Raw genomic sequence first — 19,029 nt, 5'->3', positions numbered from 1 at the left:
GAACTTGTACCGGCAACCTCTCCGTGGCTCAAGACCCTTGGCATTGCGACCTTCCTCGTGGCATCGTTTGGTGTGCTGAAAATCTTCTCCCGCTAAGCCTAGTTTAGTTGAGTGGTTAATCTCCAAGGTGAACTTCGCGTTATTAAATTACGGATTGTTGTTTAATAGCTTTTGGTGTTGCTACTATCGTTGTTTATCCATGAGTTCTGGTCAATCTACGCATACTTCTTCGCCTAAGCTAGTTAATAACACGATTTCTGTAATGATTTTCTTGCTATCTCAATAAGATATTAATTGAAATTACGTTGTCATTCACTTTTAATTCTCTTAAGAAGCTCCTTCGCATGTTCGTTCTACATCAAGAACAAATGGGTATAAGGTCTAATGACTGTCTAGTTTTGAACCCGTATACAATTTCATAAGGACTTAGGCCATTGGTTCGGTTAATAGAATTATTATAAGCAAACTCAGCAGTAGGAAAAATAGAATCTCAGTCCTTAATGTGCTCGCCAACCAAAGATCGCAATAGATTACCCAAACTCTTATTAATTACCTCGGTCTGACCATTCGTCTGTTGGTGAAGGCAGTGGAAAATTGCAATTTAGTGCCCATTTTCATCCACAGGATTTTCCAAAAATAGTTAGTGAATTTCACATCCCGATCCGATACAATGGTTTTGGGCAAACCATGCAAACGGACGAATCATTGAAATATAACTTCGCAATATGAGAGGCGTCAAATGTTTTGGAGCAAGAAAGAAAATGAGCCATTTTGGAGAACCGATCAACTACAACACAAATGACATCATTCCTACGGAGTGTTTTGGGCAGGCCTAAGATAAAGTCCATGTTAACATCCTTCCAAGGACAACTAGGGACATGCAGAGGAGTGTAAAGACCCGTGTTTTGCTTATTTTGCTTGGCCAGTTGGCAGGTGTGACACCGACTGACCATCCGACCGACATATCTCTTCAGGCTGTGCCAGAAGAAATGATACTCCACGGCTTCGATAGTTTTGTCCCGACCGAAGTGCCCAGCGAGGCCTCCGGCATGGGGTTCCCAGACAAGAAATTTCCTAAGGGAGCTGCTCGGGATACAAAGCCTCTGGGATTTGAAAAGATATCCAATTCAATAGGAAATCGTCCACAAGGCGTGTGCTGCCTATGGACAAGTGAGAGTAGGTCTCCTTGAAGTCGGGGCATTCCAAATAGTCCATCTTTATTTGGTCAAAACCCACGACTTCTGCTCTCATCTCAGTAGTAATCATCATACGCCGACTGAGAGCATCGACAATTTTATTTTCAACTCCCGCCTTATGTCTAAGGGTATACGTGTACTCCTGAAGGAACTCGACCCATCGACCATGGCGTGCATCTAATTTCTTTTGGGAGTTGATATAATGCAGAGCTTCGTGATCCAAGAAAATGACAAACTCTTGAGGGAGCAAGTAGTGTCGCCAATAACGAAGAGATTGGATCACAACGTAAAACTCTTTGTCATACGTAGAATAACGCTGCCGAATATCATTAAGTTTTTCACTTAAATAAGCTACTGGGTGACCTTCCTTGGAGAGGACTCCTCCAATTCCAACCTCCCGAAGCGTCGTAGGTTACTTCGAAGATTTTTTTTGGAAAAATCAAGAAGTCTCATCGTTGGGGCTTCCGCCATCTTTTGTTTGATCTCATCAAAAGCTCTGGTGGCTGCTGGGGTCCAGTGGAAATCAGCCTTCTTCAAGCAATCAGTGATAGGAGATACGATAGTGTTAAAATTTTGAATGAATCTCCTATAGAAGGTGGGTAATCCGTTGAAGCTGCGGACTTCCCAGATGTTCTGAGGGACATGCCATTCCACAATGGCCCTCACCTTCTCGGGGTCTGCGGAAACCCTTTGGGCTGAAACGATGAAGCCCAAAAAAGATGACGCGATCTACAGGGAAGGTATATTTTTTAGGATTGGCATAAAGTTGTTCCTTCCTTAAGACCTCACAAACTTGCCTTAGGTGGTCCAAGTGATGACTAATCGACTGACTGTAAATAAGAATATCGTCAAAGTAGACGACGACAAACTTTCCCATAAACAGGCGCAGCACTTGAGTGATGATTCTCATGAAGGTACTCGGGGCGTTACTTAACCCAAAAGGCATGACTGACCACTCGTAGAGATCATCCTTGGTCTTGAAGGCAGTTTTTCACTCGTCTCCAGGTCGGATCCTGATCTGATGGTACCCACTTTTGAGATCAATTTTGGAGAATAATGTGGCACCCGTCATCATATCGAGCATATCGTCCAGCCTCGGAATAGGGAAACGATATTTGATGGTGATCTTATTAATAGCACGGCTATCAACACACATCCTCCAAGATCCGTCCTTCTTTGGAGTAAGAAGGGCCGACACCGCACATGGACTAAGACTCTTCTTAATGAAACCTCGCTGCAGTAACTCATCAACCTGCTTTTTAAGCTTGGCATGTTCTGTGGGGTTCATGCGATAATGTGGCAGGTTCGGGAGGGAGGCTCCAGAGACGAAGTCTATGGCATGCTGAATGTCTCTAAGTGGAGGTAACTGATCTGGAAGATCATCTAGAAAGACATTAGCATACTTTCCCAAAATAGGCTGGATTTCCTGAGGGATAGGTTCATCAGATTCGGCGGGAATCTCACGACCCACTATGGTGTAAAGGGGTGCACCTTGAGCCACCTCAGCGTCCAGAACCTTGACGGTAACAAGATTCAGTCCTTTCTTGGACTTAATGGGGCTGGATTTCGAGTCATCAGTAACCCGAGGCTGCGATGGCAAAAGCTTAATTTTTTTGCCCGCATGTTCGAACACGCAGGTGTTCGAACGCCCAAAAATGTGGACATCGTTATCATAGAACCAGGGGCGACCCAAAAGAATTTGTCCAACATTCATGATCAGTACATCGCACCAAACGTTCTCCTTGTAATCAACAAAAGAGATAGGTGCGAAGCTTCGTTCCTTCACCTCCAAGGCAGTGGAGTTGACCCACGCTACCTTATACGGGTTGGGGTGAGGAACGGCAGAGAGGCCTAACTTGGATACCATGCTGGAAGAAACAACATTTATGCAACTACTACTATCCACGATGACCTTACAGTTCCTGTCTTTGATTTTGGTGTAGGTGTGGAAAATCGAGGTCCTATGCCAATCGTCCGTGTGTGTCGGGTGGGACAGCACACATCTCACCATGTAGATGGGAGAGGTATCCAATTTCTGAAGGCAATGGAGGACCGTAGTGTTGTCATCCTCCTTGAAGTATTCGCCTTCATCCTCGACCTAATGGATCTGATCAACCTCGGGCTCGAGATCGTCCTCAGTAATCTCCTCGATGATCGAGACTTTATAGGGACTGGAGCATTGAGAGGCGATATGCCCATACCCCTGGCATCGAAAGCAGTTGGTCCCGGGACTGGACCGAGGGGTCTCCGGGGTGGGAGTTTTATTTCTAAAATCAGATCGAGGTGCAGGACCCGTGGGTGGTCGGGTCATGCTCCCAGAAGTGGGTCGGGTAGCAGAGGTGTGTGGAGTGGAACTACGAGCTGGTCTGTAGGAGGGCCTAGAGTCATGTGAACGGCTCGGGTGCTGTGAACGGGTCTCCTTTAAATCAAGCACTAGGCTGTAGGCATTCTCCAGTGTAGTGACGTTCCGGGCAAACAGTTCATTGCGAAGATCCTCTGGTAACCTGGTTTGAAACATAGATAAGATATGCGCGGGGGTGTTAGAGGTCTCCCCTTGCAGCGAATCAGGAAATCATCGAAAGAGGTGATGTACTCCTTAACTAGTTTGTTGCCTTGAGTCAGCCTATTCCACCTATCATGTTGCTGGGTATTGCACAAATCTCCCTCTCCTAGGGATTTCACTCCGAACTCTCAAGCCCTCATGAGAAGTCAAAAAAGAGATTCACTTAATCATTCATTCATTCATTACCTTTGAAAGAGAAACAAGGGGCTATAAATAGTCTTGTACATAAGACTCAAAAAAGAAAAGACAACAATGCCCTCAAGGCTTACATACGACATCTCTTAATAAAAGGGTACAACGGAAAATTAAATAAGACAAATACAATGACATCATAAATAAGAAAATACATAAAATAAATCAAAAGTACAATGACTTAATCGTGGCCGTAGATCGACGACCACGCTTCTGATAAAGCTTCCATGATCTGATGTCCCCATCAATCACCCCCTTCGCATTAAAATAAAAAGATAAAATACAAGAAAAGGCTGTATTCAAGAATGAAAAGGACATAGAAATAAAACAAATCTAGAAACCTGACGTTCAACGGTAGCCATATTCAGAACAATAGGTTTCTTAGAAAACTGAAAATTAAAGTAGTTCTCTAATGTTAGAAGTTTTTTTTTTCATGAAAATTAAAGATCCAAAAGTAAGCAACAACAACATCAAGCCTTTGTCCCACTACATAGGGTTGGCTACATGAATCCTTTTTCGCCATTGTGTTCGGTTAAAAGTCAAATTCTCATTTAAATCTAATAAAGAAAGATAATTTCTAATATTTTCTAACCAAGTCTTTTTAGGTCTAGCTCTACCTTTCTTAACATAAGTCAAATCTAATACCTCAACTTTCCTAACTGGGTCATCGGATCCAAAAGTAAGCAAGAGAGATAATATCAAGGCAGAAGATGATGCAACTATTTTACCGGTAGCTTTATATTTATTATACTATTTGCATAATATAATAAGGAATAAGTGCTTTTGGGCATATGACTATGTTTCCATCACTTCAATTTCTATTATGGATGTTTTAACTTTGAGAAAATTAGAATTGCTAAAGGAAGTTTTTCAGCGATTCCTTGCAAAGGACACATTAAAATTTCTAAAAAACAAAAAAGGTTTTGCATGTGCCAAAACTCTCTGCCATAGTTTTAATTAAGTTAATGTGTCATACATTAAAACTATGGGAGAGAGTAATTGTGCATATGTTACGACGTGTTACTAATATTTCTCAAAATCAGTTTGAATTCATTCCAGCTAGGTCTATTGTGAAAGCTATACATTTATTGTGATGTTTGATGGAGAAGTATATAGAGAATAAGGGGGATCTACATATGATATTTATTGATTTAGAGAAAGCATAAGATAAAGTTCCAAGTGAAGTGCTCTGGAGAGTTTCGAAAAGAAATAGGTTAATAATGCTTATATTCAAGTCATTAAGGATATATATGTAGGAGCTATTGTGTTCAAACACAAAGTGGTTTGACAAAGTATTTTTATATTTCAGTTGGATTACATCATGTATCAGCTTTAAGGCCATATCTTTTTGCGTTAGTTATGAATGTTCTTACTTGACATTTACGAGAGGATTTATCCTGGTGTATGCTTTTTATTGATGATAATTTTCTTGTTGATAAGACTAGAGAGGGAGTTGAAGGAAAACTTGAGTTATGGAGGCCAACCTTAGAGTCTAAAGGTTTTCGTTTGAGTAGATCTACAACTGAATATATGGAGTATGATTTTAGTAGTAATAGACCTAGTGGGAGAATTGTGATTTTGGGTGATCAAATTATTAAAAATAGTATATGTTTTAGATATCTCGGGTCTATTGTTCAAAGTGTTTGTGAAATAAATGGGGATATTATTAGTAGAATTCAGGTTGGATGGTTGAGATGCAGGAATGCATCGGGTCTGTTGTGTGATAGAAAAGTATCCCTCAAACTTAAGGGAAAAATCAACAAAATGGTGGTGTGACCTACAATGCTTTACGATACAGAATGTTGACCATTAAAAGAGAAGCATAAAATTAAGTGTTGCAAAAATGAGGATGCTTAGGTGGATGAGTGGCTTTACTCTTTGAGATAGAATGCAAAATTAATATATATGTGAAAAGGTTGGAGTAGCTCCAGTGGTTGACAAGATTAGAGAGAGTCACCTTAGATAGCTTCTTCACTGTGGGAAACATCAGCCTTCCAAGGACCTGGTTAGAAGAGTATATGTATTAGATCTGATTTATGTTAAGAAAGGTAGAGATAAACATAAAAAGATTTGGTTATGAAGTATTATAAATGACATTTCTTATTAGTTTTAAGTGAGAATTAGACTCTTAATAGGTTACAATGGAAAGAAAGATACATGTAGCTGACTCCACGTAGTGGGATAAAGGCTTGTTGTTGTTGTTGTTATGTGCCAAAACTTGTAATCTTCTTTCTATTTGCAAGATATCAAAAGATTCTAACTGCTTTATTTTTCCCTTTTTCTGTTTGTGGTTTTTAGAATTGGACCTTGGAGAAGATGATCGAAATTGTTAGAGACATATATAGATTATATCATTTTGATAGAACAACCTCCTGGAATAAAAAATCATATGAGTTAGAATTAGTTTATACTTTCTTAATGATCAAGCACAATTATGACAACTTAATTTTTCTCAACTTAAACAATTATTTTGGGAATTGTTTAAAGGAATTAATTGTTTAAATATTTATTGTGAAGTTCTACATTCAGCTAAAAATCATCAAGTATCTTTTCCATTAAAGATGTATTTTCCTTCAAAATCATTCTATTTGATTTATAGTAACTTGTGGGATCTATTGAACGTTGAAATAATTTTTGGAAAAAAATAGTTTGTGACTTTTATTGATGATTTCACAAGAATATGTTGGATATATTTGTTAGAAAAGAAATCTAAATGTGAACAAAGATTTAAAGATTTTTTTTTATCATGATTGAAAATCAATTTCAAGCAAAAAATGGCATTCTAAGGAGACTAAAAATGAAACTTAATATTGTAATTAATATTATGGAACACTCCTATTGGAAAAAGGTCTCATTCATCAATCCACTTGCTATGATACACCTCAATAAAGTAGCAAAGCAGAAAGAAAAAGTAGACATTTTCTTGAAGTTGCTTGTGCTATTATGTTTCCGTGAATGCTCCAAAATATCTCTACGGTAATCATCTTTTGATTGCTTGTTACTTAATTAATAGCATGCCATCCCATATTTTGAAATTTGAAACATCTGTCCAGTTATTTAAAATTGCTTTCCTACATCTTGAATTACTGCTGACCTTTTCTCAAATTTTTTTGGCTATGTTTGTTTTGTATGTACGTCACATGTTTCATGTGTATATTTGATGCGGAACTGAGAATTGTGTTTTCCTTAAAAGAGAGTATAGATATTTTAACCCTATCACTAAAAAATATTTTTGAAAGTATGAATGTTAGTTTTATTGAGGACCAACCTTTTTCTTTTAAAATATTCTTTTTAGGAAGATAATTTTTGGTAAACTATATCAATTAGCTTAATCAATTCTGACAAACAATTATTGTCATAAATAAATATATGGAAAATAGTGGTAGTTCTATTAATATTTTTTGCTAGCCTTTACTTTATCAAAGATAGGGGGAGAAGTACTGCCAATAGATTATTATCCTCTTCCAGAACTATAGGTTTATGCTAAGAGGTAATCCTCCATTGATATTATTTTTCCAGTGATTTCTCAAGCAGATATTCAATCCGATTTGTCGAGTGATTGTTTGTTATCTCAAAATTAGACTTCTTCCAAGCCTGCTTTATCTTGTGATATATCATACTCTGATCTTGATCTTCATAGTCATTGAAAAAAGAAACCTGAGCATGTAACAAATACTCCATGGAAGAATTTCTCTCCTTTCGAAAATGGTCAAAATCTCATAGAGCATTTATGCCTAAAATTTTTAATTTATTTGTGACAAGTGCTGTTTAAGAAGCATTATGTTATTCAAATTGGAAATTAGCAATTGTCACGACCCGGCCCGGATACTCGATCTAACGAGGCGGGTACGAAAAGTCGGACGATAAAATTCATTAACCCTAAGGTACAACCTTTTCCATTTGATTACCTTTTCCATTTCCATAGCCTTTTCCTTTTCCATAACCTTTTCCTTTTCCTTTTTCGTGCACGAGTACGGCGTCCCCAGCCAGTACCATAAGGGGGTGAACTCCTGAAATATTCATATATATCCTTTTTCCTTTCTTTTACATTTACCATAACATTTCTATTCTATTTCATATGTCGTTTCTTTTCAATATCTCTTTAATACATACGATATTTTCTTTTCATTATTCAATTCATTTGTTTCTTATTAGAATAATACTTACAATCATTAGGTATTTAATCTTTCAACTCTTCATATGTAGTAGTCTTTAAGATAAAACTTTGAAAGTAATACTGTAATGCAGACTATTTTATCGTACTAAAAGAAAATGCTAAATTTTGAATTTCATAATCATAATTACCCACTTTGAACTTTTCAGGCCTTCGACGAAGGGTGATACCTCGAACCTCTCTCCAAATCTCTATCATCAAGAAATAAAGTTTTCATGAATTTGCTTTATCAAATAAAACTCAAGAATAGTTTCATGATAGAAATTTCTTACAATGGGATTTTCCAAATCTCCCAAAAATCCTTCTTCCTCTTCCAAAAATTCTCTCTCTTGCTTCAATTCTCTTCCTCTACCTTTAAGAAATATATTGTTCACTTTAAACGAAGTAAATGAAAGAAATTTATACAAAAAAAATCTGGAAGAAAATTCTACAAACCTTTCTCCTTCTTTCTCTCGACCGTTTCTCTCGTTCTTCAATCTCTCCCAAAATAACACTCCGATAACTATAAGAATGAAAAGGAATTACTATTTCTTACCCTTGAAGATAATCACTTGCTAAAATCGGAGAAAAGAAAAACCTACCTTGTTCTTACGCACGAAGCCGTCGCCGCCCTCTCTGTTTCGCGCGAATGATCTGTAGCGACCCTCTGTTGGGTCGCGGCTAATAATAGAAGGCTGGCCGGTTCGGTTGAACCGGCCAAGCCAAACCGGTTATTACAGCAATGATAGAAGAAATAAATGCTCTAAAGAGATTAACACATGAAGTATTGTTGATCTTCCGAAGGACATGAAATAGTTTGATGCAAATGGATATTTATGATAAAATATAAAGTTGATTGCATTGTGGAGAGATACAAAGCGAATTGTGTAGGTTAACAAGTGACATTTGCTCGTGGCAAAAATTAATGAACTTAGAATACTTCTGATGCAACCAAAATTTATAGGAACTAAGATTGCATATTAAGAGACTTGTCGTCCTTTCAAAATCCTTTAAAGATGACAAAACACACTAAATTTGACACTATAAGCTTGTAACAACAACACAACTACCATATAAGTTTTTAAAGAGAAGAAAGATATAAATGGGGTGGAAACTTGCGGAGAGAAGAAATAGATAAGAAGCCCGAGATGAAGTTATAGAGAGGAGAAGAGGATAGAAGCCAGCTCACAAGCTAGTGAAAACTCGCTGGTTTATATTCCAAATATTTTCTCATACAAAAAACTCCTAAAACAGCCACAAACAACCCTATAAATAGGAAAGAAGCAGCCTAAAGGACACCCAAAGAGCCGTCCAAACAACCAACCAAAAAAGGCAGAGAAAAAAGGTAACATTTAAGGCTCCCAGAAATCGAACAACCACAACCAGGAATCGGGACAGAAACAAGAATCGAGGGACCTAGGCAGAGGAACCGAACAGCCCAAAGCAAGGGAACCGACAGCCCAGCAGGCAGGGATCCGAACAGCTCAAAGCAAGGGAACCGGGATAGCCGGGGAGCACGATCCAAGCAGGCAAAGGCTCAAAAAGACTTCTCCAATCAGCCACAAGGCTCCAAACACCAAACATCCAAAGGAACATAGGCCAAACCATTTAGCTAATTTCAGCCCACAATTAAATGCCCAAATAGACATGCCTTGCTTGCATCAACTTCTTTCCCTTGCAGTTAATTCCAACTTTCCACTTAATCAGTTTGATGATATGAAGGCATTTCATGATGTAAATTTGCAAGAAAAAGTGCATATGGACCTACCACCTGGATTTGAAGAATGCCTTAGAAGGGAGGAAGTGTGCAAACTAAGAACGTATGAGCTAAAACAGTCTTCGAGGGCCTAGCTTGAATAGTTTGGAGAAGTTGTTAGAAGACATTTTTTCATTAAGTGAAGCTAATCACACTTTGTTCTTTAAACACTCCATTGAAGGTAAAATAGTTGTCCTAATTATTTATGTCGATGATATTATCATAACTGGAGATGATCACCGTGAAATCAGTAACATAAAGAAAAGGCTTGAAGTCAAATTTGATAATAATGACCTAGGGAAATTGAAATATTTTATTGGGATGGAGTTTACCATATCCAGGGAGGGAATTTTTGTCAATCAATGAAATTACCTTATCAATTTGCTCAAAGAAATGGGGATGATTAGTTGTAAGCTTGCAGGAACTCTCACTAAACTAAATATGAAGTTTAAAGCAGCAGCTACAATTGGTCTGCTCACTAAGAAGCCGCTTTCTGAACTTTGAGAAGCGTCAAGGGGAGCCTGGGGAAAAGGATTGTTGTCTAAAAATTGAGTTCATTTCTGCGTGAAAACCTATGTAGATGCAAATTGGGCAAGTGATATCAATGATAGAAGGTATACCTCTAGATATTACACATCTGTAGGAGGAATTTTGATTATTTGGAGAAGTAAAAATAAGGTGTGGTTGTAACTGGTGCTGAAGATGAATTATGGTCTATTGCTCATAATTATTGTGCAGTATTATGCATTAAAAGGCTTCTATAAGAATTGAAGTTTCCTATGCCAACACCAATCAAAGTCTATTATGATAACAAAGTTGCAATCTCTATAGCCTGTAATCCAGTTTGACATAACTGAATAGAACATGTAGAAGTGGATAAATACTTCACCATGGAAGAAAATGATAGTGGAATGATATGCATGATTTACATACCCGTGATTAGTCAAATTGAGAACATATGCACCAAAGGGCTCCCTAAAGCACATATTTTGTGTTGACAAGCCTTCAATGGGTGGCATTTTTATGCTAGCTTGAGCAGGAGTGTTGAAAGATATCCGTAGATATTAATTATCAATTATTTTTTAATCCTCCTTCACATGGTTTAAAATTGCGCAATATGAGGCTCGCCTTGAGGCCCGCCTTTCCCCAATTTCAGTAAAAAATGCCTCGATGCTTATGCCTCGAATTTTTTTATGAGGCTTGCGCCTCAACTTGGTCTCACTGGCATGAGGCTTATGCCTCACGCTATATATATTAAAACTTGCATAAATCTTGAAGTAAATGTCCGACATTGGACTCTATAGGAGAGGAGGAAGGGGAGAGCCGTTCATCATAATGATGATTCAAATGAAGAACCCCTTAGTGATGATAGTGCTGATGACTTATGAGTTCTTATGTGATATGTCATTGCTATTTATGTTTGAAAATTGGAATTATATGTTAATGAAAATAATACTGGGATTTGGGAAAGATAGAATTTTGAGTTGAACTATATTTCATGTTGTCTTATTATTGGGATATTTTGATTTCACTTCATATCTTATGCTTTTTATGTTTTATATTATTCACTCATTAGTATATAAAATATTTATTATTTTATATTCACGCAATCTTTTTATTTTGAGGCTTACGCCTCAAAACGCCTTGAGGCTTACGCCTCGCCTCACGAATGAAAAACGCCTCAATACCCGAATACGCAATTTTAAACATTGCTCCTTCATTGCCACCGCTTGATGTTTACATAGATATATTCTACTTTTTTTACACTATGTTTGATGTCCGGCTTAAATAAAAGCCATGTATTTGATATTTTATTTGATTTCTTTTATTATTCGATATATTTATTTCTTAATTTATTTTTCTTGAGTGGGGTCTATATATAAGACCTGGGATTTATAGAGAGTGATAAAACACAATGCATGTGTCAAGATAAATCAATGAAAGTTAAACAATAGGGAAGAAATAAAAAGTTAAAGAAAAATAAACAACACAACCTAAATTTTTACTTGATTCAATTCCAACACCAACTAGTGTACACCCATGCCTAAATGTTGTCTCACTTAGGATTCTGTTAACCCATAATACTTCTTTGCCTGCTTAGGATTCCATGATTCAATCTGACTGCAGGTCACCCTTATCACGAAATTCCGTGGCACACGTAACTAACTATTTGAAAATATTTACCTTTTGGACCTTGATCCATCAACCTAAATGCATTTTCTTGAACTTGGATATTGTAAACAACAAATCTTACATTAGATAATACCCTTCAAAGAATGCTACATTTGACCAAGTACCCTAATACTTCATACATCTCAAAATTTTATTGCGGCGAAGGAGTTGATTTTTGGCGCCCCTTCAATCTAGAGCTGCTTCCCTTGCTCTATTTATGGATTTGCATTTGGGAGTGCTGCAAGAGCTGTGAATAAATTACTAATTATGATCATGTTTGGTCAAGGAAAGATGTGTTGAACCAGACTTGTGAGATTAGTATATTGTTAGAATTATGGTAGGTTTTATTTAGTTCAGCGCATAGCTTGTCTCCTCATCTAGTTCTTGGAGATTTTTTTTTTTGTAGTTTCTTTGACAAGAACTGGTACGCTGTAATGAATCTTTAAAAAAGATGATCGAATAAACTATTACAATGTGTATTTGCATTGATTTGGTTAATATTAGGCTCGGACTTCAACTCTTTTACATTTATGTTATTTCTTTTGCAGACTATTCCCCGTCTATGTTCAGAGCTTGCTCAACTTCAAGATACTTACATTTTACAGGGTGTGTTGATTTTATCAAATATTCAAATTAAATTGATCTTTTATGCTAATTTAAGTTCTCTAGCCTGACGTGTTTCCTTTTTGTGCTTACAGGGGATTATGATTTAAAAGTAATGCGACAAGAGTGCTACATAAATCGGCAGAAAATGGTGTGCTTTCCTTCTTAATTATTACAATTATTGTTCTAGATAAGTCTTGGATATTTTTTGGTTTATTGTTACAGAGTCTGTTCCACTTAATTAAATGTTTTAATGACTTATATAGATTCTATGTAGCCTTAACATGCAAGTGTCATGTGGAAACTTTTCTATGCTTGATGGAAGCTATTTTTAAAATATTGAAAAATTTAGTGGCATCCAATATCTCAGATATATATTAAACAATGGACTGATGGTCCAGACTAAGTATTAAACTTCAAATGGCAGTTTTGTGTTTTGAACTTTCAATCTATTTCTTCAGTAATTTGACCAATGCTCTAACTGAAAAAACAAAATTTCAATGTAAACTGCGTCATAGATTATAGAAAATGTTGTTTAATGCCTGTTCATTGTGCAGTCAGCATGCCTAGTTGTTGAAGTATACTCTAGCTTAGTTTTATCTTGCTTTCTATTATTATTTTAAATTTTTTATGCTTGTGTTCTTGTTTAATCTACTTGAATCTATAACATTTTTAGTGGTAACACAACTGAGGGAAGTTTTTAGAAACTACTAGGGTCAAGTTTAGTGGAACTAAAACGGAGAGGTTGATACTACTAGGGTCAAGAATAGAGAAACAAAAACATAGAGATAGATATATATATATATATATATATATATTTAGAGACATGAAATTGATAGTATTCAGTTAATTTTACTAGAAGTTCTGTTGGTACATGAGTTTCATATATTTCCATCGGATTTATAGTGCAAAGTGATTTAGATATATGTTATGAGTTATGACATCTTCTAAATTTAAAATTTGGTGCTTAAATTGGATTGTCTTAGAAACAACTATGAGATAAGTGAATATCGTAGACTTAAAAGATTAATATTATATAATTGTAATTATGGTGGCTATATCATATGAATCCGAATTTGGGCCATTAAAAAAGTTATTGATAGTCAAGTTAAGTATTGCAAAAAGGAAATTGTTAAAATAAATGTGTGATGAGATTAGAAGGATTGAGTGATAAATAATTATATTAGAGAGTTTACCATCCATCAAAGTTATGTTAGTGTAAAAGAGATTTAGTTGGTTTAAACATTCACAATAAAAGGCAACTGATGCCCTTCCAAGGAAGTTTTATATAATTAATTGAAATTATTAGAAAGGAAAATTGATAGATCAAAGATCTAGATGCCATGTAACAAAGTGTCAAATTTGTGTTAAACACCTGGTGTAGTACTTAGTAAGAAAAAGGAGGTGGAGTATTAGTAGAGCCATCCCCAAATCATTGTGGTTTTTACCACGACCCAGCCCGGATACTCGAATAACGAGGCAGGAATGAAAAGTCGAATGGGAGTAACATTTCATTCAATTTCATAAATAATTTATATTCAACTTCTCAAATAAAACTAAAGAGCCACTATCACAGAATTACCATAAAACTATTGATACCATTTTTCAATCTAAATATTTATATTATTCATATATTACCTGTTTTCATTTGCGCGTCGTCTTCTATAGACATACTCATCCCTTTCAGTCATTTCTATTTCTCTGGAGATTTACTTGAAAATATTAGTTTAATGGGTTGAGTTTACATGGTAAACTCAATGTATAATTACCATTGCTAAAATAACCTTCAAACATATATAAGATGCAATGCACGTTCTTGTTCTCATTTCTTATATAATATTAAAACTTATATAACACTTGATATATGTATATTCTTATATCATTTAGTATACATATACATTTCATATCATTTTCTATTTTATTTATTTATTTCTTATATATTTCATATACATTTCATAGTATTTGACATTTATTCATTTTTCATTTCAATTAGTACATGAGTACCATCTAAATGTACCAATAAAGATACAATCATTTTTATTTCTTTTTAATGTGCACGGGTACATTACTTCCCTAGCAAGTATCATATGGGGGTGAACTCTTGTAATTTGCATGCATATACCTTTCTCCCTTTTCATTTATGCTTTCATTTACATATTATGAATTTTTCATATATCTTTATATATTTTACATCATATATACATTTTCAAACATATACATGTCCAAATCCACTTCCTCTTTCCATTACTTATATTTTAGATATTCATATTAACATGATAATTAATAAACATCCTTATTGTCATAATAATTTAAAGCCAAATATTTATCATTCACTTGTACATATAAATGAACATCAATTTTCATTTAATGACATTCAATATAAATAAACAATTATATAAGACATTTCTTTTAGAATTGAAATTTCTATACAGAATTGTAATTACCAGCTTTGAATATTTTGAATGATCAGATTCCTTCGAATCCTCAAGCTTTGTTATGGATTTTTTAACACTTATTTCAACAATTATGAAGATCTTCCACTGTTCAAATAACATGAATGAGATCTTAATTAATATAAAATTTCAACTTGGACTAATCAATTATATCTTTAAAGTAATATCAAGTACTTCTACTTTCCTTACGATAACATATATTATTTCAAACATTTCTAGAGGAAATTTTTACCTAATTGAACATCATTAATCATAACATTAAATGGCTCTAATTCATCCCAAAAATTTTATTATATCGAACTAATTACCTCATCAAGATTTCCCTTCCTTCTTTACAAATCTCCTTCTTTGATTGTCGAATTTAAGCTTGTTGTAATTCAATTCTTCCTACAACAATAATGTCTCTTCAATTAAGAGAATTATAAAATTTTCTCTCTCAATTTCTCTCAGTTTGAACAGAAAATAAAAGAATAAGAAAGGGAATTTACTTACACTTTCTTGTGAAGAAACTTTCCAAATTCAAATGCTTCCGCTTTCTCCTTTACATTTTCTTCCCTTGACCTTTACAGAAGATATTCTCTACAGCTCAGATAAAAATTCTACAAAATAATTTTATAGGAAGAAAAGAACCACGAATCAAATCTTTTTTATTCACATTCTTCTTCCTCTGTCGTTTCCCTTCGACATGTGAGTGATTATGAGCGAACATAAGATATCTCATGTGAAGAGTCGTTAATTTTCTCCGTCGTATGTGATTATCCACTTTAAACAGCAAATGATCCATCTAGGAGGCGTTTCTATGCTCGGGGTGGCCGCTCGAGTCACGTCTAAATCGCGGCTTCGTCCGCCCTGGTCGTGCAAGTTATAATTTAGGGCTGGTTGGTTCAATTGAACCGGCTAATTTAAACCGGGCATTACAGATTAGGCTAATAATTGTGATTTTGATTGATAATGGTGATGCTGATAACTTCTAGTAAACATGCACTGCCTGAAGATGTACCTTTGATTTGTTTTACCGAGGTTAGGATTTTTTGTCTCTTCATATCCTATGATTTAGATCTGTATAAATAGCTCACATACTTCAACATCTCAGGAAGGCTTTGTTGGTACACGGCTATTTACTTTGACAAGCATATAAATGGCATAATTTTCTACTATCTGAATTAGCTTTAGCTCAAATGCATCTCTGTTACCGACTTTTAAGAGAAACCACTTTCATTCATGTGATATTTAGCCTAACTAAGCGTAACTAGACTACATGAAATTAGTTAAGGTTTTCGATCTCATTTTGTTCCAACAATGTAACGAAAATCTCTTTTTGATGTGTGGCTTGGCATTTTTGCTGTCAATTGTATTGGTGAGTTGCATGCTTGTTAACTGATAGAAAGATTCTGGTACATAGTGAGTTGCATGAACAAAACTTGTATGACTTATTGGGCTGAAAAGAAGAAAATGTTGAGGTTTCATTCAGGTTTTTTTATATTTTAAAATTTTTTTAGAGTAGTTACCTTTTCCCGCATATGCCAGTTCGTGCTTTCCATGCATAGATTAAATAATACTTTGCGCATTCAAACAAGAAACTACTAATACACTGATGTAGACTAGTCATGATGATGATGATGATATTTAGCCTTATCTCAAAGATTGTTTCCCCATGTAATTCTCTTTCTCATTCATCTTTGTGTGTGCATGATGTGTTAAATTTATTTATACAAATCTTTGCACAACTTTTATCCATATCATTTTTAATTTAGTCATTTTTCTTCCATATCCTCCGCATTAATTTTACATAGTGATCTTTTCTTTTTTGCTCAGTTAGTCTCAAGTTTAGACAGGATTTGTCTTATGCAGGGACTTTCATAATTGTATGTAAGCAAGCGGTTAACCACCAATTTTATTTGAACTATTCCACCTGAATGATATAATACCTTATGCGTGTGTGTGAGCTTTCCGAAGTTTACAGCCAAGAACAGTTGAAATTTTTTTCGAACTATAAAAATGATCGCATCAGTTGGAGATATGGCAATTCTACAACTAACCAGATGAATCTTTCTGTGCAGTACATTAATCATCTGGTTAATCAACTTGCTAGACACCGTTTCCTGAAAATAGCATGTCAAATAGAAAAGAAAGCCATGCTTGGTGCATATTCTTTGGTTAGAGTGATTGACTCAGAATTGCAAAACTACCTATCTGCAGCCAATAGCCGCTTGGTATGACGATATCTAATTCTTGGATTTGTTGTAGCGTTATTATTGATTTTTTTGGGGGTCTCTTATAGCTTCCAACGAGCAACATTGCTTTTTTATCATTTATCTATATGTCGTGGTTAACTAACCTACCCTTGGAGAAAGTCGAAATTCTAGTTTACTAGTGTTCTATCTAGAGAAAATAATTTTTTTTTCATGTCCTGGCTCGAGAGTTTTGTTGAACCAATGCAGGAATATATGGTTGTGACAGAAAGTTTGAGCTCAATATTCATTCTGTAGAACTTTCATAATTATTAAGTCCAAATTTTCGAAAATAAATCTTCCAATTTCTTAAAAGTACCAATAAACCGTAAACTTCCACTAAACACAAAACCGTACATGTGTATATAGTCATATTTGTGAATGTAAAACCTGAAACAATTTAGCATATAATCAATCTTTAATATTTTCTGTAGACCATTAAGTACTATATTTTATTGCCATATTGTGGGATCCAAAAATTCTTGTCTCAACCTACTACATTTTATATTGCATAATTTGGAAGGTGTAGGAAATGACATATAGGATATATCGCCCAATCAAATTCCAAGTCTTTAAGAATGTTTAGGAATGGATGGGTAGCAATATATCACATTTAGTTGTAAATAGCATGTGAAAATCTATTAAATACAGTGAACGTTGTCATTTCATATATCTATCAGTTATAAGATAGTCTATATTTTGTTTCATGTACATCATTATATCTATTATATCAAACAAGTATTCTACATCTGTTATATGCATGTCGTACAGTATCAATGTTGGAGAATTTTTGTATCCTCGAACGGATTGCATATTTTATTATCGAGCACGGCATAAGAATGATGATATATTACTCCGAAGGATAAAAATATCATTTCCTTATGGACTCAACAATAAAATTTACAATTATTTAACAGAGATTCCCCCACTCAATGTTTGGTTGAGTGGGGTTTATTTATTTCTGGGGTACAGACATCCCATAGGGGCAAGCCCCTATAGTTAATTACATCCCAAGTTTGATTTGAGAAAACTTTTGATTAAACTAGTGGTTTTCTTTATTGGAAGTCATTTTAGACATTGGCTAAAGTTTGCTTTTTTTTTTTTAAGTCCATGAAAGTCTTAATTAAAGGTTTTTGGCCCTTTAGAATTTCAAGGAGAAGGTTGATCAACTAAGGATTAGATTTTGGGGAATGAAAGCCAAAGGAGATGAAGTAGGGGCACTTGATTCTGAGAGGATACTCAGAGGTGCCCAAACTATCCTATGTTGGGCTTTACATTTTAGCAACCTAATTTTGGTTTAAGTTGATATTTTTTTATTAAAATGTTGGGGCTTACATCCCAACAACACATGTTGTAGGAATTGCCTGAAAGTTGAGGGTTTATAGGGTGATTTGGAATCAGCCCATACCTCGAACCCTAAGACTAAGGTGAGGACTACCGACAGGTAGTGTCTTGAACCTAAATCTAACGAGTGCAAAGAGGGACTTACAAGCTACACCTCACAAGAGGCATAACCCGCCCGACTTCTGGATTTATTGTCCCGCCTGGAAGAGACTACCAGCTAACCCTCCTAATCGCTTTTAAAACCATGTCGTCCGGTCTCAATGCAAATGTAGAGTGGTAGGGTTGTTTTTATTTAGAAGGTAGGTCTTATAGCTTGGCTTTGAGGCCAAGATGCCTTAGTATGTATGGTATGCAAATGCTGACTCA

General features: G+C 35.4%; 1 protein-coding gene and 1 long non-coding RNA gene across 2 annotated transcripts in view; one reads left to right on the top strand and one right to left on the bottom strand.

Moving 5' to 3' along the window:
* LOC110099426 (AUGMIN subunit 3) overlaps positions 1-19,029 on the top strand; it is a 61,420-nt gene that overhangs the window by 29,615 nt on the left and 12,776 nt on the right. The window contains exons 4-6 of the mRNA XM_028697937.1: positions 12,581-12,638; positions 12,731-12,786; positions 17,149-17,301. Coding sequence (XP_028553770.1) covers positions 12,581-12,638; positions 12,731-12,786; positions 17,149-17,301 — 267 coding nt within the window. The remainder of the gene's footprint in view (positions 1-12,580; positions 12,639-12,730; positions 12,787-17,148; positions 17,302-19,029) is intronic.
* LOC114580433 lies at positions 7,914-8,837 on the bottom strand. The gene is made up of 2 exons (XR_003701826.1): positions 8,561-8,837; positions 7,914-8,477 (listed from the first exon to the last, which is right to left on the bottom strand). It is a non-coding gene; the product is annotated as an uncharacterized LOC114580433 (long non-coding RNA).

This window comes from Dendrobium catenatum, unplaced genomic scaffold (assembly GCF_001605985.2).
Source record: "Dendrobium catenatum unplaced genomic scaffold, ASM160598v2 fragScaff_scaffold_1022, whole genome shotgun sequence".
Classification (NCBI taxonomy): domain Eukaryota; kingdom Viridiplantae; phylum Streptophyta; class Magnoliopsida; order Asparagales; family Orchidaceae; genus Dendrobium; species Dendrobium catenatum.
Note: the sequence above shows the minus strand (reverse complement) of the source record. Positions and strands in the feature narration are given on the sequence as shown.